General features: G+C 44.0%; 1 protein-coding gene across 2 annotated transcripts; it reads left to right on the top strand.

The window, feature by feature from the left end:
• Positions 1-1,328: 1,328 nt before the first annotated feature.
• Positions 1,329-22,529, top strand: LOC119649800 (polycomb protein Su(z)12). 2 transcript variants are annotated; one of them, XM_038052111.1, is made up of 8 exons: positions 1,329-1,783; positions 12,449-12,495; positions 12,563-12,853; positions 12,914-13,094; positions 13,202-14,105; positions 14,264-14,621; positions 20,816-21,230; positions 22,044-22,529. In XM_038052111.1, the coding sequence occupies exons 1-8, from the start codon at positions 1,555-1,557 to the stop codon at positions 22,211-22,213; spliced, it is 2,595 nt and encodes an 864-aa protein (XP_037908039.1). In that variant the 5' UTR covers positions 1,329-1,554; the 3' UTR covers positions 22,214-22,529. The 2 variants fall into 2 exon arrangements, with proteins under 2 accessions (XP_037908039.1, XP_037908040.1); XM_038052112.1 differs by having other exon boundaries at positions 22,025-22,219.
• The last annotated feature ends 1,282 nt before the right edge of the window (positions 22,530-23,811 follow it).

Here is a 23,811-nt window from a genome sequence, read left to right as displayed (position 1 = left end):
TGATCACATCAACACCATACGGACCATTTTGGAACAGTGCGCAGAATTTAGATTTTCGCTGAACCTGCTCTTTATTGACTTCGAGAAAATGTTCGATAGTGAGAACAAGGAGTGTATTTGGAGTGCTCTACGGAGCAGCATTCCGGAGAAAGTGATAGTTATTATCAGAGCGACATGTGGTGGGCAAAATGTCACGTACTTCACCGAGGGAACATTTCGGAAATGTTTGAAGTCCAAAGCGGAGTCTGCCAAGGTTGCATTCAGTCACCGATATTATTTGTTTTTGTTATCAGTGCCGTTCTTCATGCTGCCTTGTCCGGAGGATGCGGACGAATTGAATGGACGATGACATCTTTCCTCGAACAGCTCGACTACGTTGATGACATCTGTTTACTCTTTCATGTGGTATGGATCTTGGCCAAATGGCTCTGAATTTGGAAAGAGTAGAGTTGGACTCAAGATAATCACCAAGAAAACCAAGGTTCTCAGTCTGACGGGTCATCGCACTCTCCCTATCTGTACTAATGGGCAGAGCATCGAAGGTGTCGATCAATTTGAATATCTAGAGAGTGTGGTTTCTGCCTGTCTACTTCGGGAGCACTTTTTATGGATGCATCATTTCTATAATCTGGGAGCGTCGGCATTTGTAAAAGGATCCAAGGGAAATACTTTCCTAATTTCAAAGTTTAAAGTTATCCAAGGGCGATTCCACGAGTTATAAAACGGCGATTGTTGACTGTTGGATTGTTTCCAAAACACTTTCTTATCCACCAATAGATGCAAATATATCCATTCAACAGTTAGTAAAGCATACTTCTGACTTCCGAACATTTCAGTGAAAGACGAAAATAGTTTATTTCCTTATTTTCATGGCTGTTCCTCGATATTCCAACTCTTTTGCTCAATATAATGCTCCAACTGATTCTATTTAAAGAATTTTAGAAAAAATCAACTTTACTGGCACCACTGTTAAAGTGGAACAAAGTAAATCCATTTTGTAGGGATTGGAATCTGGAATTGGAAAGTCGTTGAAAGCCGATTGATACCGAAGCCCGAACCGAAGATTTGTTTATATCCCGATCCCGATTTTTAAAATGGGAAGAATTCAAGCTGAGAAGGAAAAATTGAATATCGGAATATATCCATCGCGTAAATGATAATAAAAAACCGCAAGTTTAATTGAATACTGTCCGGAAAATGGAATTTTAATTATTTTCCTCTACCCCGTCAACTCCCTGAAATTTCCCAGTCCAAAAGGGGAATTTCCAATAAATGCCAAATCATTTATTTCTTGAGTTGGTACACCTGCCGCCATCTAGTACCAACCACTCGCCAAATTGACCGCCACCACTTCGGTGTCTATTGCAAGTTTCCGCGCGGTGCCAAACTACATTTTCACGATTGCACAGTGTTCGGACTTTTTTCGTTCTTGTATTTTTCTTTATTCAACCACCCCCGTTTCCCTATTCAGACTGTGTCACGACCAAGCCCCGTGATCTGTGTGTGATCAAGTTGAACGTGCGCGTTGTGATTTTGCCTTAGTTTTGTGTGGAAATGCCGCCGAAAAAGCGCGATAAAGACTCCGGATCGGCGGCGGCAAATTCGATAGCCACCGTCGTCGCCACAGCGTCAACAACAAGCAGCGGAGAGACGAACGGACCCACGGTTGGAGCCGCCGGCGGTGGAGCAAGTGGTGCGAGCGTGAAATATGCCGCGGGCCGAGCAAGCGATCATCGAGATCAAATCCAGGCGGAACATGAGCTCTTCTTGCAGGCGTTCGAAAGTGAGTTGCAAGTCGTGTGTGTGGAAAGAGGCGCCCCGTGATGCGTGCGAGTGGAAGGAAATGCATTGGACTGTGTGCGGTGTGAGTGGGATGGATGCGGCCTGAGTTATTTGGGAAATTTTCGATGACGGCGGCCGGACCGGTGTGAATGGCTTCTCACGGCCGCTTGCCGCCAGCCTTCGCCGGGTGGTTGGTTTGTTATGGCACTGGGGAGTGTGTTGGGACGGAATGGAGGAATGTCGTGGCCGCCTGATGGGGGGTAGACGTTTGTTTTGTTTATAGCAGAGCCGAGTTGACATAACCTGGCGTCAAATGGCAGCATTTGTTTGGGAAGGCGGGAAAGTCCGTTGGCAGTGCAGTGACAAAAGGCCGCAGTGCAACCAAACAAAAATAATCAAATAATGCGACAGTGCAACGTTCCGCTTGGCTGATTCAGTGTTGGTAGCATATTAGAAGAAAACTGGCCGAGGCGGCAGGGAAGCTAAAATTTGAGAGCAAACATGAATTCCGTAGCCTATATAACGTCGAAATCTATGAGCGATACCAAGACCATCCGGTTGTGGATAAAATCCGCCTCAATAGGTTACGGTGGGCGGGTCACTTAATCCGTATGGATGAGGATGATCCCGCCCGAAAAGTCTATAAGGGCAATATCTATGGTAGAAAAAGAAGACGAGGCAGACCCTGCCTAAGATGGAGCGATGGCGTAGGTCAGGGCGCCAGATAGCTTTTAGGGATATCGTATTGGTGGACTTCGGCGCAAAACCGGGATGTCTGGAGTTCCTTATTAAGGCAGGCCTAGACCGGATACCGGTTGTTGTGCCGTTGATGATGATGAAACATGAATTAGGCGAGAAAGTCTGCCAATTTCAGTGTAAGCCAACACGGGAACGCTCTTATTATCGGCACGAAAATGGTTTAACACACGACCATCTCCCTCTTGTTACAAAAAAACTCCACCAAATTTGTATTTTCAACTTCATCAAATAGCAGTGCTCGATTTGGGTAAGATCCTTTAGTTTTGCGCACTTGATTCCACCGAGCTCAAGGGTTACGCCTTACGAATTCAGCTTCAGTTGCTCTCAGATTCGTGCAGATAGAAATGGCAACAATTCCAAACCCTCGAGCGCAATTGCGTCCTAAATGGTTGCTTGGTGAAAGTATCGTCATTTCCGCTTGCGAAATTCTTTGAATTTTTTTGGGACAATATCCCATCTTAAGATCCTTGGTCTGCACTATAATCCCAGGGATGACTGTTTTCCAGTTGTAATGAAGCAGAGTATAGAAGTTCAACGTCTATGGCAGGAAGGTTACGGCTAGGATGACATTATTGAGGAACCGTCCCGAAGGCAACTAGAAAATGTGTTCTCGTCCCTAGAATACATGAATGAAATCCGGTTTCCACGTAGGAGTGGACACACCTCCAAAGATGAAGAGATGAAGCTAGTAGGCTTCAGCGATTCATCCGGTGACGGTTACGCCGCGGTCATCTACATCCTGTGGTTGATCGCAGCTAGAGGGCGCATCACACCTTTAAAGACACGATCGAGTATAAGTTCCAAAGCATGCACGATCTTGAAACTCGAGTTGGAAACTGTAGTACTTTTAACGGAATTGTTCAACGACGTTCGTAAAAGCCTAGGGACTAGCCCAGTAAAGTTCACGGTGTATACCGATTCCGAGGTGGCTCTCTGCTGGATTCGGAGTCGGAAGGATATCGAAAACAAATTGGTTCAGCGACGAGTAGCCGCGATCCATAAGTGTCTATCACCCACAGATATCCACCACGTTAGATCAAGCCATAACCATGCAGATTGTGCATCCAGGGGCATGTGTCCCCGGAAATTTGTGGTTCCATGGACCGCAATTCTCGCAGGGGGAACTCCCTCGCATGGAGGTCGTCAGTTCTGGCGCTGAAAAAGTGAATCATCTAGCGGAAATTGGTTCCGAGCCTGCGCCTGAACCAGATTTCATTCAGCGATTCTCAAGTTTACCTCGATTGATAAACACAATCGCGAGATGCCGTCGATGGAGATCCGGAATTTCCGGTACGTTCTCAGCTCAGGGGTTGAAGCAAGCGGAGTGGGCAGTCGTCAGGTATCAACAAAAACTACTCTTCGGGAAGCAAATTTTCAAAGAAGCCAAAGCTCCGACTCGAAGGACCAGCTGTTTCGGTGATATCCTAGACGGCCTCGTCTAGGGGCTATTCTGCTTGGGCGTTGGCCAAGCTTGCGCACTAGCTCCTGGATTTAAGTTTGATGGCCGTGGTTGCTCTCGTACCGGGCTGCCGAAACTTAAATGCGGAACGATGGGGTATTCAAATCTTCTGAAAAGGAAAAACTAAAGATACTATACTTACGTTGATGCTCAACTCTTGCACTTTTGGATTTATAAAGAACACTCGCGTTTCCACTCCCAAAAACATACTTTTATTTCCAAAAAACAACAATATTTTACTTTTGACAATTCTATTTTTCTCAATTTCTAAATAAATCTAAAAAGCGAGTTATAAAGCAACCGCGAACATTAGATTAGAACACTTTAGCTCTTTCCAGAGACTTCTTGAATACTAAAAATCAAAAGTAATGTCATTCTTTAATTCACCTATCTTTGACCCTTCCGTGTTTACATCTTAGTTCGAAAGTGTTCTTGTACACAAAACAGTAACACTTGTTTATTATTATTTATTTTGTTGTTTGTGGCAAATCGATACCTGCTGTTGTGTTGCGAAGTGACCATTTGGTAGGTAACATGCTGATGCAATGACGGAAAAGAATTTCGCTATGTCCAAATAGGCCATTTGCGTAGCATGTGATGTAACGACGGAAAAGGTTAAATGCGCAAGCAGATTTGTTTTCATTGGGCTGGCTCCAAAGATGCGACTGCTGGAGAAAACTTGGCCAAATCGCTTAAACAGGAGTGATCTTCCCATTTTTCAAGCGTGAATTATGCAACGCTCACAAAATCAATTCCCATCCCTTCATGCCAGCCCAGAGCTGATAAAAAAATAAGCCACTTCGGTCACGCTGCTCCTAGGACAGATGTGTACCTCTGCCCTGGTACGAAATCGTGGCCGTCTTCGTCCCTCTTTTAATTTTTGAACTTTGGTTGTTAAATCCAAAATGAGGAGTGCATAGACCATAGGCTGGTCTCCATTTGGTCCGGTCCAAAATCAAATGGATTCGGGCTTAGGACTCATCAGTCCCTAAACAAAAATGAAGCAAATCAGATGATACATTTGCCCTTGTATTTCGTCCCCACGTGCGCGAGGAAGACGACCAAACCCAAGCCTGAAATGGGACTCATCTGAAGTGGTTCTTGCGGCGAAGCTTACCGGAGGTTATCTGGTACCATCGGAACCGAGACGGCCTTCAGAAGCATATGCTCCAGAAGAATCCTTGAGGGATATGCTCAAGACCCGATTATTTGCGGTTGGAGCAGAACAGAGTTCCTCATGGGCTCTAGTAAAGAAGTGGCTGTACAATTCGGACATCGTACCCTTTAGTGGCGACAGAGATAGTAGATAAGTTTCTCATGCATTCAGTATAAACCAATATCTCTCATGGTGGTCTCCAATCTGTGTCTGAAGAGGACCGTGGGATTATGTCCACACGACAGACGGTAAACCCCCTGTTCTTCATGTCTCTTGCAACTCGAATGTGACTGCGAAATTTTTATATTTTACAATATTCGTCGCTCCAAACGATGCTATTAGGAAGCATGCATTGTAATTTCAAGTTAGTTAGGTTCTGACGGCTCAGTCAGTGATAGAAATTGGCCTTATGAGTGGAATAACACATATCAGGCATTTCTTCTCCTTAAAATATAGCCAATCTATCAATGAGGACATTTTGACGGGTTTTGTAATCGCTGTCTGAATCCTATAATACTTCATGATACGTTTGTGTATCTTGCTCTTCGGGAATGGCAGCAGCTCCGAAAATGGACGCCTTTCGTTGAAGATTCGTCTTTTGTTGAAATGTTTCCCTTTTAAAGTGAATAGTCAAACTCGCAGGTTGTTAAATTAAAGAAACCACTAACATAAGGGAAGTTGGGGGGTCAATGAGGGACCTGTTATGTAGATCCACTAGCAATAAGTTGTGGCACAGGAAATCCGCGCCTAAGAAGGGAATGCTGATGCCCGCGATAATGAAGCGCCAAGAAAAAGTTCTTCAAAGTCCTAAACTCAAGTTTACCAGCCTGCAGTCATACGTGCGGATCGACGAACAATTTGCTGCCGCGAGTTTCAACGATGGCGGGTATTAAATGATAGTATGGGAACAACCACCGTATCAACAAGGTGGTTGCGCTAGTTTAAGGGACGTAGTTTAGTACTAGCCGTCACCGGATCTCCCGGCAAGTCTGTTTTTAGTGAGAAATTGCAGGGGCTAGTACATTTCTTAGTCTTTTCGGCGAATTTACGATGGTACCAGCATACTCCGGGGCGACCTACTATCCGATTGCCCATTTCGGCAGGCGAATCTAGACCTTGATTTGGTCCTACTTCCCCCCGTCTGCGGCAGTGAAGCCACCTGGTTTGAATTGTCGCGGGACACCTTGCCAAAAATGGGTCGCAGCTTGACGTCATGAATTTTATCCGCGGTGGCTTCGAACGTGTTCAGAGATCTCGAACCCATTCATGTCAAGATGGCCTGTGTGGTCTCCGGGAGCCACTGCAGTCACAGAAAATGTTCCGGGTTTGTCGCCACGAAACTGCTTCGTTACGCGCATCAGTTGGCTTGGCGCATGGTCACTTAGCCTTAGTTCTGTCAGTAAGTCGTTAAATTTAGCCGCCTCGCTTACTGAGAGGCTATGAACCACTCTTTTAGTTTCCTCTAAGAACAGTCCTCGAGAAATTCGGAGACAAGCTCAATTGTCTTCTCATCTAGCCCAACAAGCGCCTGCTTGAAGCGAATGGCTTCCATTGTGGCGCCGGACAAAGCGAATTGAGCTTCGAGCTGCAGGAACTACGCTGCCGGGCTCCTAAGCCAAAACGGCGGCATCTATACGACCACGGTCCCAGGAACTTGCCTCTTCTGGTGGAAATCATGAACGGCGGCTACTTATTCCGACGTCTATTCTGGTGGACATCGTTAACTGAGTGAACAACCTATAACAGATCAAAAACACGCAAGCGGAACGAGTGCAGAACAGAGCTTTTCCTTTTTTCTTCTTTGTCTTCAACCTTTGTCCCGTTCACAAGCGGGGTCGGTTCGCCGTAATCGGTTTCGCCATTTGGCTCTATCGAATGCCTGATCTGGGTGCAATCTCGAGGCTTTTAAATCTCCATCCAGCGTATCAAACCAACGTTGTTTCGGCCCGCCTTTTGGTCGTTTACCATCGACTTCGATGTTCAGACTAATCTTGGCAAATGAATTCTCGTTAGTACGAATTGCGTGACCATACCATTGAAGACGCCTCTCTCGCAATTTTTCCACGATCGGTGTAACCCCATAACGATCGCGGATATCCTCATTTCGGATGTGATCAAACCGTGTCACGCCACTAGTCCAACGCAACATCTTCGTCTCCATTACCGCAAAACGCCGTTCATTGTCTTTTATAGTGGGCCAACACTCAGAACCATAAAGGGCGACAGGACGGACGCAATTTTTGGAGACGTGGGGTGAAATTTTTTTTCACAGAACCCACATGTAGGAAATCAAATGAAAAAGTTCAATTAGTTCAATATTTTTTTGAAAATTTATTTCTAATTTTGAATGAAACATAGGAGAGATAGGGTTCATAATGTGTGTCCCGAAAACTGAAATAGGTCGCGTTCTCAGAACCTATCCAACCGACGAATCTGGATAATGCATCTATATTAAATCTAGGCCTCAAAATACATCTCGTTCCCATATCTGCATAAATAAACTTAATAATAGTATATAACTGTTTTTTATGTTTGGTTCAATCCAACTATCAGAAACAAAGTTACAGAAGGTCAAAGTTTTGCATTTCAGGTATATTTATTGCACTTACAAACCTTAATACCGAAGCGTCGAGGTTCCAGTATTCCGACTTGTTATATAATAGATCAGAATCCCATACATTTCATTGAATTGTTGCATTGCATTCTTCACTAGCCCGAAACTAGCATGGCATCAGTTATCTCTCTTTGTACTTTTCAATGTAGCCTCCCTCAAAAATCTGGTTACATACATGGGCGGATGACGATTGGTAGAATCTAGATTTAAATCCTCTTCATGTTGGGATATTGATTGTCATCAACTGACAATAGGCGAGTCATTTTAAATGCTAAAACTGTGAAAATTCATGTACATTATTCCTCTTTTTCTTCTTTAATCCTTCTCCAATTGGCTAGCAAACTTGGCTTGTTCGCTGAAACAGCACGCCAATTAGAGGGCAGTAATTCTAGTCGCCAGTTACTGTACGAGATATCTTCCAGGTCATTGTCACAGTAGTGATCATGTCAAATTCCTTTGGGGTCAACCGCTAAAAAGTCTTTTCTTCAATCTTAGCTTAGATCATGGTATATGGAGAGATCATTAGACAATTTTACGGGTTGCTCGAGATAAGCTTTCTAGTACGACGGTTGGAAAACAAAGACAACTGGAGCCCTGGAAGACCTTTCTTGTGTTTGCCTCCATAACGAGACAGGAGAGAATAGTGCTTGTTTGTGCTGTCTACTGTTCATCGAATGAAGACCACCAAGGTTTTTATCAAAATTTAGTTTTCTTTTTTTCCAATTCTTTTTGCACTCTATTATTTAATTAACGATTAAAGCAAATAAATTCTTATGTACATAGTCTAGCCATAAGTTCGGTCAGTCAAACAAATCTTTATTTCTCACGAAGTAATAAACCAAATCAATCAAAGTACACCACTAGAAAAGGGAAACACAGCTTTCAAACGAAAAAATGGCCGGCGCTTGCAGCTATACAGGACCGAAGTCTGTGAGGCGATGCATGGACCGGTTCACGCGCGGTATGAAGCGGCATTTCTTGAGCTGCACGAACGATGCTGGCCTTCAAACTCTCCAAATCGGCGCAAGTTCGATCGCAGGCAGTCTCCTCTAGCTTAGCCCAAATGCTAATCCCAGAGGATTGAAAGGATCGAATTCGTGGTATTTTTCATTCGGTTTTGGTGTTAACATATGGCTAAAGCACCGCCGGTACGCACCGAGATCGAGATCTTCTCGTAAAATACGACGCATACTTCTAGTTTAAATGCCCATTTCCGCAGACATTCGTTTCCGCTTGCGGAGAGGATTGCGACGAACACGCTCACGCACAGCATGCACGACATTCGGGCGACGTACAGAGCGCGGGCGCCCCTCCTGCGGCCTGTTGACCAGATCAGCTGTTTCGCGGTATCAGGCTAATGTCCTAAAAACGAATCATTCGTTTATCGGCAGCTAAATGGAACAAAAGGAAAAGCTCTTTTTGGATATTCTTTTTAGGAAAAAATAAACAGAAATGTACAAATCCAAGGACAATTATCTTCTTTCATTGTTCAACGCTATAATGCCGATAGTGCCTTGTAAATTCCTGCCTGGCTTTCTTCATTTTCGAATTAAGCTTTAGCTTTTTTGCCCGTCTTGTCGATATTAAATTCCCTTCGGATGACCTACTTCTTAATGCCATTTCCAAAATGTTTATTCCCTCTTCCCTGATGAAGAGACCTTAAAATAGAAAAATGCTCCTTACAAGCCCTTACAATAATGAAACTGTGTCGCGGAGAAGGAGTAAGGGGTATGGGATTTTCCTGATAAGATTTTTCCTTCTGTTATCGTTATAGTTTTAGCGCAAAAATAAACATAATTAAGAAAACCCGCTTTTCTAGAATGACATAAAATTTTCAGAGAATTGTAAAAAATAAATTAACTGGTCCTAATTCAATGAATAGGGGCTGTAGATGTTGTTAGTATTGGTTAATAACCACATCACATGATGCAAAAAAAAACGATATCTTCATTCATTCATTCCTCTCTTTTGGATACTCGCCTTTCAAGAGTTGTAAATCTTTAAAAGGCTAACTGTAGAATTCACGTAATCTGAAAGTGTGGCGTGTGTACTTAATAAAGGCGCTGGGATTGACGGTCTCTCCGCAGATTTTTTTATCGCTGCACCTGCAATTACTGCAGATTTGCTACTTCCACTTATACGGAAATCTTGAGAATCCGAGATCTTTTCTAGAGAGTGGGAGAAGGGGATGGTCGTTAAGATTTCAATATCTGCCGTTGCAATGATAACATCTCGAAAGCTTGATCGACTGAGAGTAGGCTGGTTTTGGTTGCAGGTCCTAATGCACTGACCACATCAACAGATCTTCGCTTCAACTGCTCTCTATCGATTTCGAGAAAGCTTTCGATATTATGGACAAGGAGTGTATCTGGAGTGCCCCACACAGGAGTGTTATTCCGGAGAAACTAATAGCTATTATCAAAATCTCAAAGGATTTTTAGGTCCAAAGCGAAATCCGCCAGGGCTGCGATTTGTCATCGATGTTATTTTTTCTTGTTATTGGTGACCTTCTTCATGTTGGGAGGACTTAGAAGAGTTCAATAGACTATGAGATCTTTCCTCAAAAACCTTGACCATGCTGATGACATCGGTTTGCTCTCTCACCGGGTTATGGACCAAGCCCAAATGGCTCTGGATTTGGAAAGAGAGGCAAGTAGTTGGACTCAAGATAAGCATTAACAAAACCAGCATCAATGGACAGAGCATCGAAGGCGTCGATCAATTTGTATATTCTACAAGCATGGTAACGGTTGCACCGAGCTGGATGTTGTTCGATGCATTAACAGTGCTAGATTCGCTTTGGCTGCCTTGTTTCAAATCCGGAAATACAGTTATCACAACACCAAAATCAAGTTGAGACTGTTCTGTGTTCTTTCTCTATTGTTATATGATAGCACATGCAAAGTGAACTCCACTGTTACTCAAAAGTTCCAAGTCTTGGTCAACATCTACTGCGCCATACCATCGGGGTACGTAGGCCTGATACTATTCTAAACGAAGAATTTCGTCGTTGCATAGGCCTGGCACTTGTGGGTGTTGTGATCGGATGGCAGTAGTAGCGCTGGATATGTTCACTCTCCCAAGATAACCGGGTGGAGGTTGCGCCAAGGACACTTGGAGCAGAACAGTAGATAAGGAGCGCGGGCACCTCAGAAAATCGTGAGGAAAATTGAAGCACATTTCAGGTAACCAGGAAAGATGACGCGTAGGTGTGGTTGACGCGCTTGACCACACCAATGGGTAAATGACAACCATATATGTTTAGCCCTCAGGCAGTTAGTCTTTGATGACCTAACTTGACACCAGACATAATCCTGCATCTCAGGTCCCTATGCAAATCCTCATTTCGAATGTACCAAGGAACCTCTACTGTGCTTCTCGTTTTGGAAAGAATATTTTTTATATTTAAATTGCCTTTCACGATTTCCTTTCTATGTACATCAAAAATATTTTGTTTTGTGTTCCGCTACGATAATGAAGCTGACTCTTAAGGCGGTCTTTTATCGTCAGACTCAAATTTCATACCTTTTTTTGGGAATTAATTCCAAAACAACCACTGAAGATAATCTAATAAAATTTCTTTTATTTGATTTGTACATGCTTTGATTGTTGAAAAATACTACTACGTTTTTTTATGTCTTTGAAACATCCTTACCGTAGTCCTTGTCGAAATGTGATTGGCAATCATTTTACGGAGCAAGGAAAGAATTTGATCCCTATAATTTTTTCCCGTTGAAAATGTGTCTGACTAATCATAATATGCTTCCGTGGTGAACTATCAGTAATTGCTATAGCAAAACAGACTACCAAAAACGGTGCTTTTTTTTAAGGTTTTGTGTAAAACACCTTATTAAAATCGGTTTACTGTCTGTCTGTCTGTCACATACATTTTGCTCAGAGAAGATTATAACACTTGACACCAAATTTAGAAAGGTGAGAATTGTGAACCTTCAGGCATACAGTGAGTTACATCATTCTGCGTGGAATTTAAGGGGGGTCCCCTACATGCAAAAGGAGGGTGTCATTAATTTTCATCAAATATAGTCATGTGGAGGTATCAAATGAAAGGTCTCCATTAGTAATTTCTGACCAGTCCTTAGTTTTGATATTTGTTGGAAAGGTGCGGAGTTCGGGGGGTCGAAAATGATAAATTCTTTAACGGACCCATTCTCGAAAACTACCCAACTCAAAAATCTGAAAAGACAATCACGAGGCTACCACTATACTTTGCTTAGGCTCGTTTCATGCCTGAAGCGTCTAGTTTCCGGTTTCCTGACTTGTTGCAAATAGTACGCATTTTTTCATAGATTCTCCTCACTGACAAACTAAATTGATTCTGAGAGTTTTGAAAACAAAACCTTATTAAAATCGGTTCAATGTTTGTCTGTCTGTCCGTCACGCCCACTTTTCTCAGAAACTATACCGATTGACACGAAATTTGGTGAGAAGCTGGGAACTATGAACGCCCAGGCGTGTAGTGGGTGACATCTTTCTACGTTGAGGTTAAGGAGGGGAGGGGTTCTCATATATGCAAAAGGGGGCACAATTATTTTTTTCACCGAATCTAGCCATGTTGGGTACCAAATGAAAGGTCTTGATTAGTACTTGCGAGCTTCCGGTTTCCCGTCTTGTTAATCCTTAAAACGAATAAAGTATTAAAATATTTCTTCATTTCCAGAACCAACACAGATCTATCGGTATCTCAGAACGCGTAATATGATATCGGTACGTCAACTTTATTTTAAACTTGAAAACCACCAGAACATTTTATATCTTAACATTGTCTTTTCAGCCAGTTTTCTTGCATCGCACGCTAACTTACATGAAACACCGAATGTCCCGTAACAACAAGAAACGTTCAGACTTCAAAATAGATTCAATGCTATCAGAGAAAGTGAATAAGTCCTGCCTCGATAAAACCACACTCCTTGGTGACTATATGACTCTCATGTTCCTTGGATTTTACGATAAAACATTGTGTGAGGATATGAAATGCGACGATATTGTACGCGTGCAGACAATTCTGCTGAAAATTTCACATAAAAAGCGTAAGGATAGCTCTGCAGCGCTAATGGAAGTCAATGTAAAATATTTTGTGTTGTTGATGAAGGAAACAGGGACTAATTGAGTTTTTGGCTTGCAGTTTGGAACGTCAGATGTTATGGTCAATCCAAGCGGATCAGATGAAAATGAAAAAATTCCAGCAATTAGCATACCTGTGGATTCCTTCAAGCCTCTGGGCGCACCACTAAATCGCTCATACATTCTAGTGCTCAGGGTTGAAACACTGCCAAAGTACAGCGTTGTTATGGAGAATGATGAAGGTAGGACATTCGCAAAGTATCAAATAGAAATTCCCATAAGCTCTAGTAACAAACATATTTTGTGTAGCAAAATGATGACATGCAAAATCTTATCTTTTCAATTACAGAACCAAATTCGAAACGTCCCAAACCAAACACGAAAATTTACGGTTCGGAATTAGTTATATTCGATAAGCATAGTCGGTGCCTTCTAGCCGAAGGCGAGTATGAATTAGCATTACAGGAAATCGTGCCTACTGTAAAAAATAATTCGCCTAAAAAGTATTCAACGTGGGAAGTGTTACCGGATGAAACTAGTTTAGAGATTTTTGAAAAGCCGGATAACCCATTCGACGTGTTTAGCAAGTGTCCAACTTTGAAGTTTTGTCTCAAATGGACAACAGAGCTGTGCTCAGGTTTCGTAGACAGACCAAAACCCGTAATTAAATCACCCGATAGCCCTATAACAGCAAACGGACACCAAGCCGATAACGGTGCCGATATGAATGACAATCTTAAACATAATAACAATACGATAGCCCCAATACGCAACGGTCTGAAGGAATCCTCTGCTAATGCTGCCACAATGGTGCCTGTGAAGTCGGAAGAACAATTCCTCATTATTTATCAGTTCATATACAATAACAACTCGCGACAGCAAACGGAACCGTGCGATGATCTGCATTGTCCTTGGTGTAGTTTGAATTGTATTACTCTTTATTCATTACTCAAACATTTGAAGCTGTGCCATGCTCGCTTCACATTCACATACGTACCAATGCCGAATAACGGAGCACGAATTGATGTTGCGATCAATGATATGTACGACGGGTCGTATACCGGATCGCCACACGATCTCGTCGGGCCGGCAACAGGTTGTGCATTCGCTCGTGCCGGTCCAGTTAGACGTACTAGCGTTACAAATTTACTCGTTTGCCGACCACGTCGACAGAAGCCCAGTCTCAGTGAATTCCTTGAATTGGATGAGAATGAATTGAATAATCAGAGGCCTTATATCACGGGACACAATCGGTAAGTTTCAACACAAATCAACTCCTTTGAGGAGGTATTTATAATCCACTTGAAAATTTAGTTGAAGTAGGCACCCGTTTCAACACAATGGGATCCTCGCTGCTAAATTTGGGATGATGTAGTAAATCCCGTCATGGTGACCGACATTTACCTTACAGATTATATCATCATACCGAAACATGTTTACCAGTTCATCCAAAAGAATTAGATGTCGATTCAGAAGGCGAAGGTGATCCTTTGTGGTTGCAACAGAAAACAATGCAAATGATTGATGAATTTACGGACGTTAATGAAGGCGAAAAAGAACTGATGAAAATGTGGAATTTACATGTTATGAAGCATGGTTACGTCGGTGACTGTCAATTGCCACTTGCCTGTGATATGTTTTTGGATATGCGTGGACGCGATCTTCTACAAAAAAATTTATATAGAAATTTTGTATTACATATGTGTTCGTTGTTCGATTACGGATTAGTCTCACCGGAGGTTATTTATAAGACCATACAAAAGTTGCAGGTAAGTGGATATTTAACGCTTGGTGTTTATGAATTATTATGATCATCTCGCTTCCTCGAAATGAAGTATGTCCTGCTCTCATCCTTAACGTACGAACTGTCTAAGTTGGCCGATTCCGCTTCCGAAGGCTCCAGCTTTATTCCTTTACCTTTATCCTAGGTTTGTTGTATGTAGATAGGCCTTCAAGGCTTACCTAATTTAGGGGTTATTTTCCGCATCACTTCCATATGCTTGTGGAACACTATGGTTTGGCAGTTTGCTGAATATTTGTTACTTGGTGTGCTGTTAAATCTCCGAATCGAAACCTACGTGCAATTGACCTATTCTTCTTTTTCTTCAGCCTTTGTCCCGTTCACAAGCGGGGTCGGCTCGTCGTGATCGGTTTCGCCATTTGGTTCTATCGAATGCCTGATCTGGGTGCAATCTCGAGGCTTTCAAATCCCCATCTAGCGTATTAAGCCAGAGCGACTGGACGGACGACATTGCGCAATTTCATAACGCAGTTCTCCATTGGCTGATAGCCTTGACCCGAGGCATTTAAATCGCTCAGTTCGGGGCAGATCACTGCCGCTGACAGTGATTGTGCCTGTTTCATGGGGATCGGTCGTCAAAAATTCAGTTTTGTTTAGATTCAATCTGAGAACGTGTTGCAAGAGACAATCATTTCATTTTCGAATAAGTTGCTCAAGACCATTTTTGCTATTAGATGCTAGGAAAACATCATCTGCATAAAGCAGTATGTGGGGTGCTGGACCTTGAATATACCCTGTGACGGTGTCCATAACAAGAACAAAGAGGAGTGGTGAGAGGGCGCTTCCTGCCATACTTCGAAATTTACTTTTCGGATCGTGGTAGAGCAATTGAACCCAGCGCACGAGTTCTTCTGGTCCTAAGTGATGCCGTAAAGCATACCAGATGAGTTCGTGTGGCACACGGTCAAACTCTTTCTCTAGATCCAGAAATGTAATGTAAAGAGGGCGATGTTTCTCACAGTGTTTCTCCATGAGTAACCGCGCAGCGTGTATTGCGTCAGTAGTTCCGCAGTTTTTGACAAATCCGGCATGATTCACAGTTATTTCAACGATTTCGCTGTCAAGAATGCGTTCAAAAATCTTCATGGTATGGGAAAGTAATCGGATCAGGCGATAATTTGAACATTCTGCTGGACGGCCTTTATTTTTCCATACTGCTAACTTTTAAGGAGTAGAACACTTCGGCAGAAAAGAAAGGTAAGTTCTAATTTCAGGCAAGCGTCTGGAAGTAGCTTGCACCCCCGCAGCACTCCACTGCCAGTGATTGAGCGCAAGGAAATTACGGCAATTCAGCTGGGGTTTGCGGTATTGTTATTGTTCAACTGCTGGTGGATTGTCACGATGGTTTCCTGGTTTCTTTCAATGCCATTGGTCATTGCCGCAGGAGCACTGTGTAGGAAACTTAAGCCAGCAACACTGTTTGTGAATTTATTTTGCGACGTGCTTTGTTGAATGCTGAGCTATTGATGGCACTGCTTGCACATCTTGGTCACGTGATCGTTGCGGAGTTTTCGGTTGCTGACGCTGTAGGCTTCGCATCGTTGCCTTGGAAACTCTCTTTTTATATGCTTGCGATATAATGCTAATATCAGAGCCTGTGTCTATAGACACCCGCATTTTTGTATTTTACGGAGTAAATCTGTCGTTTAACTGCATGTATCTCCGCTCGCAGCTGTGCGAACTGACTAAATAACTGCTGAACCAGCTGTGTTACGTGTATTTCTACTGCTAAGGCAGGTAGGTACCAATGGTCGCACTGAGAAGCCCAATTAGCGCTGTGGTGCGCCGTTTCGATGCCACAAACTGCTAAGATCGTGACTGCTGTTATGAGAGCAGTGAGGCAGAGTCCAGCCGACTCAAATCTTCAGAGCTAACGCAGCTCTCCTACCCTGCACCTAAATGTCTCTCTCTCTCTAGCTAGGGATAAACGATTCTTTGGGGTTCTCAGAGAGATTTCTAGGTGCAGGGTAGGAGAGCTGGATCCGTCGCCTGACTAGCTAGGATAAACGATTCTTTGGGGTCCTCAGAGAGATTTCTAGGTGCAGGGTAGGAGAGCTGCGTTGGCTCTGGAGATTGGACCTGTGCCTTCCTTCTCCGCAGCTTCGGCAATGTAGACTGTAGGGTGTGCCGAGCTTGGCGGCATGGCCGCCTATGGGCCAGTGTCCCGTGCAGACCGCCGTAATCTTGTATTGGCACAGGTGGTAAGACCCGCGGCTGCTAAGTAGTGCGAGTAAACTCCACCCTTGACATTCCTTAGTGAAACACCGACTGTGCCAGTCAAAAGGCTCCCAAGAGCAGAGTCCCGTCTGGCCAATCCGTCAGCCCGCTCATTCCCCTCTATATTCCTATGCCCGGAACCCAGAGGAGGGTGACCTTGATCTTGCCGCCCAGACTTTTCAACGCGTTTCTGCACTGCCCCAACAGCTTGGAGGATGTCGTCGCTGAGCGCAAGGACTTAATGGCCGCTTGGCTATCGATCAGAATGGATATGTTACGGTTGGGGCTCAGGTCATGCTCCAGCCATTGGCAGACTACCAGTATCGCCAGTACTTTCCCTTGGAATACACTGACGAAACCTGGCAGACCATACGACTCCACACAAATGTGTCAGCTGGGTGGGGATAAGGTCGGCTAAGAGCTATTGAAGTGCCTATGCTTGCAGCGACCGCAACCGCCCCATCTTGGCCTGTGCGGACTTGTGGTCGCTGGAGGTGTTGTTCGCCGCGGCAGATAGAGTTCACAAGGTCAATGCACGCCCCGTTGTCGCGGAAGTCTCTAGAGATAAACTTCAGGAAGTGGGAGACCTGAAAGCAATGGTGACGACACTTGCGGACGTCGTGTCCAAACTTACGAGGACTGTAGGTACTTTGCGTTTGGGAGGTAGATCTCGATCGCAGTCACGGTCGAGGTCTGCTTCCCGAAAAGGGCGTTCGGGTGGTCGCACGCCGGGACCCTCATCGGCTCCGACGATTTGCTGCTATCAACGTAAATTCGTAGCTCAAGCGAGTAAATGTAGCACCGGATGCAATTTTAATGCAAAAGCAATTAGGCTCGCTGGGTGCCTCGGCGACCCGAAGCGCAGTACTACGTCGCCTTACAATTTTTAACCCTTTGAGCAGGCGTTGTTTTCTGGTCGATACGGGCGTTGAAGTGTCGACCCTTCCGGTACCCCGCATAACTTGCGACTGGCTGCCGCGAACTCATCTCCCATCAGCACTTACGGTTACAGGCAGGCGGACGTGAGTCTCGGGCTGCGCCGAACGTTTTCATGGCGATTCGTTGTGGCACACATTAGCAACCTTATTTTAGGCGCAGGCTTCCTGTATCACTATAGGCTGTTGGTGGACCTGCAAAACAAAGCCTTAATAGACTCCGCAAAGTCGTCAGGAAAAATTTCCACTTGCGCAAACGACACTTTTCCCCATTGTTTTCGAGGACGTCACCGACCATCGCATTTGCGCACTCCTCCGAAAATATCGCAACATCACTACTGAAAGTAGTTTCTCCCAGCCGGTTAAGAACGAAGTGTTGCATCACATCAACACTCCCCGACTTCTCGATATTCTCAAAGGTGCGTTCCCTATCACCCCAGAAACTAGCTGTTGGAAAGAAAGAGTTTGATGATCTCATGAAAAAGGGTATTTGCAGACCTTCCACTAGCTGTTGGTCATCTCCAATCTACTTGATCTCTAAGCCAAACGGCGAATGGAGGCCATACGTAGATTACAGGCGTTTGAATGCTTAGACAATTCCCGACCGGTACTCTATTCCGCTCACCCATAACTTTGCGCATTCATTGACAAATTGCCGTGTTTTCACGACTTTGGATCTGGCCCAGTATCACCAAATCTCTGTTACTCCCGAAGACAAACCGAAAACAGCTACCTGCACACCTTTCGGACTCTTCGAGCTCGCCAGGATGACTGTTGGTTTGTGCAACGCTGCGCAGATATTTCAACACTCTTACACTTGTTTGTTTACACGAATGATGTTTTTTTGTCGCCTTTTCTTCCGAATCTGAGCATTTGGACTATCTCGAGTACATTTTTTAACGTCTCCTTGAGGCCGGGCTCTTCCTAAACGTTGAAAAATGCAAATTCGTACCGAAACGGTTGACATTTTCCGGCCGCATGATTACCCCTGACGGACCCAGACAAGGTTGAAGAGATAAACAACTTTACTTTAGCAACCACGGTGAAAGATCTGCGTAGATTCTTGGGTATTTTAAACTTCTATCGTCGTTGCGTGTCACATTGAAGCTGTGCAGGCGTTTGAAACGGTCAAACAACAGCTAGTTGATACTATACTGCTGGTATCTCCCCGATCAGATGCACCCCTAGCTGTGTTCGTCGATGCCTCAGACGAAGCGGTAGGCGCCGCTCTTCACCAGAAGGTGAATCAAACCTGACAACCGTTAAGCTTCTTTTCAAAACAACTCAACCCAGGTCAACGTAACTACAGCGCTTACGATCGTGAGCTACTCGCCGCATACGTCTCCATCAAATACTTTTCTTCTCCCTTGAGAGCAGGCGGTTCACCATGTTCACGGCCCACAAGCCTCTTATTTTCGTGCTTAAACAAAAGCCCGACAAAGCGTCTCCTCGTAATCTTCGGCAATTGAGCTTCATCAGCCAGTTTACTTCCGACATTCAAAAAAAAACAACATCGTTTCGGACGTTTTGTCTCCAATCTCGGAGGTCGCAATGCCCGCCGCGGTCGATTATACGGCAATCGCCGAGGGGCAGAAAGGCGACGCAGAGCTTCAGAGCCTAAGGGTAAATTCCAAATGCAAGGTCAAGGAGGTCTTCTCACTCAAATTGCTATTTACTCTGCGAGTCCTCAGAGAAGAGACCTAGGCTACTTATTTGAGCCGATTTTCGAAAGGAAATATTTCATGCAATACTTAGTTACTGAAAAATACTTCTAGTTGTCCATGAACAAGGTTGCAAACTCTTGAGCCAGACAGTGCATCGCGTGCCAGAAGTGTAAAATCAGCAAACACATAAAAAAGGATCCATAGGTCGAACAAGAGCTTCCGCACCATCCACATTGCCATTATTGGCCCTTTACGAGACCCGCACGGATACAAATATTGCCTCAAAATCATGGACAGGTTTATGCGGTGGCCTAAAGCAATACCTCTGACAGACATTGCGACACAATCATATGCCGAGGCCCTTCGTTGAGAATGGATCCTGCACTTTGGTGTACTAGCCGTAATCATCACGGAACAGGGAATGCAGTTTGAGTCTACTCTTTTCTCGGAGTTAGGAAAGCTCCTTGGTTTTAAACGTCACAGGACCACTGCACACCTTCCCCAGTCCAACGGGATGCTGGAACGTTGGCACTGGACACTAAAGGCAGCCTTAATGGCTCGCGACGATCCGTCGTAGTCGTGGTCCTTTCATGCTCCTCGGCCATCCCACAGCTCACCGAGACGAATTCACGGTCAGCCCCGCGAAGATGGTGTACGGGAAGAATCTGCGACTCATCCCCGATCCTGTGCTGGATATCAGAGTGGATTTAAGCGACTCCAGCATGCTGTGTCTACTCAGGGACGCTGTTTTGAAACTGCGGGCGATTCCACCTTCTCGACACACGACACCCCAGGGACGGGACATTGTCCTCATTTGCGTGGACGTTCCTCGGAGGCCGCTGTACCCACCATACGCGAGGGCCCCTTTAAAGTTCTGGAGCGACAGATACTATAAAGGTTACAGCTAAGGTTGCAAAATAAAATTATCTAACATGCTTCAATCCTTAGATTCAAATTGGACGGTTGCAACGTCGATTATTAAGCATTTTTTTTCCAAAGCTAAAAAAACTTTTTGTAAGGTACTTTTACACCAAAAGTTCCCTATTTTTTTCTGATATATTTGTGGAATGCAAAATATTAGGGAAAGCAATTCAGCGTTTGTCAGTCAAAGCCAATTTGTTTCAATACAACTGTGGCTGGAGTATAGTAAGATCTGAAAAGAGTTAGTTATACCCTTTCAATTATTCGTAAAGCAATTCCATCTGTGGAAAAGTGGATTTCACTTGAGGTTTTGTTATGCCTTCACGCACAGTCCCACGTCTTTGATAGCTCAGCTCCTTTATTATTTTATCATTTTTCACAATACTTTTCCCCCAAATTACATAAAACTTTTTTTTTCCTTTCAGAGCATTCTCAGTACATATCCAGAAGGACGTAAAATCATTAGTGAATCACGTGAAACTCAGTTAAACTATTGGCTCAAAGTGGGCATTCATAAACAAGCTCAGCAAGATGAACAAAAACTCAAGCAACAAAGTGAACTAAAAGCAAATACCGGATCCACCTCAAAAAGCAACAATTTATCGGCTAACATCAACAGTAATAGTCATCAAAAGCAACAACAACAGCAAACATCATCAGAAAGTAGGAAGCTTTTGAGCAGCGACAAGGATCGAGATTCACACAAATCCACCGGACTTAGCTCACTATCGTTAAACAACAAACGAAAGTCAATAAGTTCGCAAACAGCAACCAATAATCAGAGTAGTGCAAACCAATCGACGCAATTGTCGAATAAGCGACGAATATCCCAATTGCGAGGTAAGTTGCTTTGATGGTAATTTGTCTAGTTTGTAAGTGTGCGAAGGAAATGTATTTTCTCTCAAAAAAAGTTATCTTCAACATATGGTGGCGTAGTTGGTATAGTATGATACCTTGCGAAGCGCTCTTCATGTTTCTTTGACTGATTCGGCAACATATGGGGAGGCGTTTGCCCGATCATTTGTTCCTATTTCAAACCTTGGCTCATTTGCATCAGTTGGTGGTAATGAATACAGAATATGAATTTGACCCCATGAATATCCGGCGATATGAATAATCCTCTTGGTCTGCAAACAAGAGCAGTGTGTGATATTTCTAGAGATATCATGAATAGAGACATCAATAAAACCGTACCGTGTCGTTTCCTTTATTATTCCTTATCGCTTTCTTCGGGGTAGATGTCCAGCACTGAACAAGGCCAAAAGTTGTTCCCGGAATTTACAACAGGAATAGTATACTAGCCAGAGGGCTTTTTTATCTATTTTTCTAACAAACCACAGGTTATTTGGTGCCTTTCAACAGTCCTTATGTTAGCATGTATGGCACCTATATTTGCCTTCAACGATGATGGCAATCCCTTCAGGGACCACCAAGCAAAGCCTTCAATTTCTTATCTCAAACTTTTGCCGCGTGTCAAAATCATGGTTTCTACATCGTCAAAGTTAGTCGTTGTCACTCGATAAGTTCTTTCTTTTAATGGAAGTAAGAATGTGAAATTAGTCTACACACTTACCTAGTAATATATCACTTTCCATTCCGTACTAATTCAATCCTTTACGATTCCTATTCCAAAGATTCTTTTCCATATTACAGACTCACCGCCTCGTCGCCGCAGTGCACCATCATCTGACCCGCCCAAAAATCCACCGACACGACGAAAATCATTAGCTACTTTCGGTGGTGGCAATACCTCTAGTACAGTTGGTGGTAATAGCAGCGGAACAACATCAATGCGAAAACGTACGTCCATAGCCAAAGAATAATTGAAAAAATGTTGTAGGAAAAAAAAAATGTAAGCTAATATCGGAAGATAGTCAGACACGAAATCTATTTGTACTCTCGTTCTTGTGTTCTTCACATACGTGGTAATGTAGGAAGAATAATATAATACGTTGGAAAAACTGCCGTGACATGAATTATAGGAAAAAAGGAAAACCAGAAAAATCACAAAAATAAGAACGTTTATGTATAGTGCAACATATTTTGTATGAAGGGAATTGAAAGAAAGACCACAAATATTTTACATTTAACTATTATATTATAATTTTAGCGTTAATTATATTTTGTTAGATAAAACAAAGAAAAAATGTGTTTTTCTCAGCTCTCTGTCAATTAGCACCCATTTGGCATACAAATTTCTGGCGAAAATGCTTAAGAGGTCCTCGAACCGACTAAGGACATCGCATTTTGACGCCACAAAAGCAACATAGATCACTTCAGATCTAGATGCTTGAATCGCGAAGAACGCAGCCCTCTATGGTTCTGAGTATTGGCCGACTATAAAAAACAATGAACGGTGTCTTGCGGTAATGGAGACGAAAATATTGCATTGGACTAGTGGCGTGACACGCTTTGATCACGTCGGAAATGATGATCGATATGGAGTTGCACCAATCGTGGAAAAATTGGGAGAGATAGAGAGGCGTCTTCGATGGTATGGTTGCGTAATTCGCGCTAACGAGAATTTACTCACCAAGATTGGTTTGGACATCGATCAAAAGGCCGACTGAAACAACGATGGTTTGATACGCTGGATGGGGATTTGAAAGCCTCCCAATTGCATCCAGATCAGGCTTTTGATAAAGTAAGATGGCGCAACCGATCACATGCTTGTGAACGGGACAAAGACTGAAGAAGAAGAAACGGGAAAAGTTTGAAACTTCTGTTTGATAGTACGATCGTTATCTTAATACTATTTCTATATACAGCATGGGTACAACGCAATGACATTCCTGTGCAACCGTACGGCATTATGCGCCGTGGTACTGTGGCGCAGCAGGGTTAGCAACATTCGAAATTTATTCCGAATGATGTTAATTCGATTGACAGATGCCATCACCGATGTTCTCCGTTCGCGAAATGAGGCAATTGGGTGGGAGCAAGATCGACGACTTGATGAAGTCGCTCTGGCTGCGCGAGCTGAAACGCGAGAAGGTCACTCTTGTGGCCAGCATGGCGGAAATGAGGGCAACACTGGACGCTCAGCGTTCATGCGACAGGTCACGAGCTCGCGGTCTATCGTCCGAAAAGGGCGATCGGGTAGCAGGTCGTCAGGACAACCTGCGGACCCAAGCGTTCGTTGGTACCATCGGCGAAAAGGCTACCAGATGTACGCTCCCATGTAAATTCGCACCTACCACAAAAGGCTAGATCCGCGGGGGGTTCCTGGCGGCGGCCCCCCAGAACACAGCCTCACGCCGCCTAACGATTTATTACTCGATCTTCCACAAGAGATCTGGTCTCACAGACTCTGGATTGCTGCGTCTGCTGAGAGACAATCTCCACCGCCTTAAACCCACACCTCCCACCCGTCACACATCTGCACCTGCCTGCGCTCCCAGGAAACTGGACACGTGCACGC

This window comes from Hermetia illucens, chromosome 2 (assembly GCF_905115235.1).
Source record: "Hermetia illucens chromosome 2, iHerIll2.2.curated.20191125, whole genome shotgun sequence".
NCBI lineage: Eukaryota > Metazoa > Arthropoda > Insecta > Diptera > Stratiomyidae > Hermetia > Hermetia illucens.
The sequence above is the reverse complement of the archived record's forward strand: the minus strand, read 5'-3'. Positions and strand labels throughout refer to the sequence as shown.

Bases quoted from the DNA above. Each gene is read 5' to 3' on its own strand.
- LOC119649800 (XM_038052111.1), top strand. From the start codon at position 1,555: ATGCCGCCGAAAAAGCGCGATAAAGACTCCGGATCGGCGGCGGCAAAT. The intron at 12,496-12,562 runs GTACGTCAACTT...TTGTCTTTTCAG, and splicing joins GAACGCGTAATATGATATCG to CCAGTTTTCTTGCATCGCAC. The intron at 14,106-14,263 runs GTAAGTTTCAAC...TTTACCTTACAG, and splicing joins TATATCACGGGACACAATCG to ATTATATCATCATACCGAAA.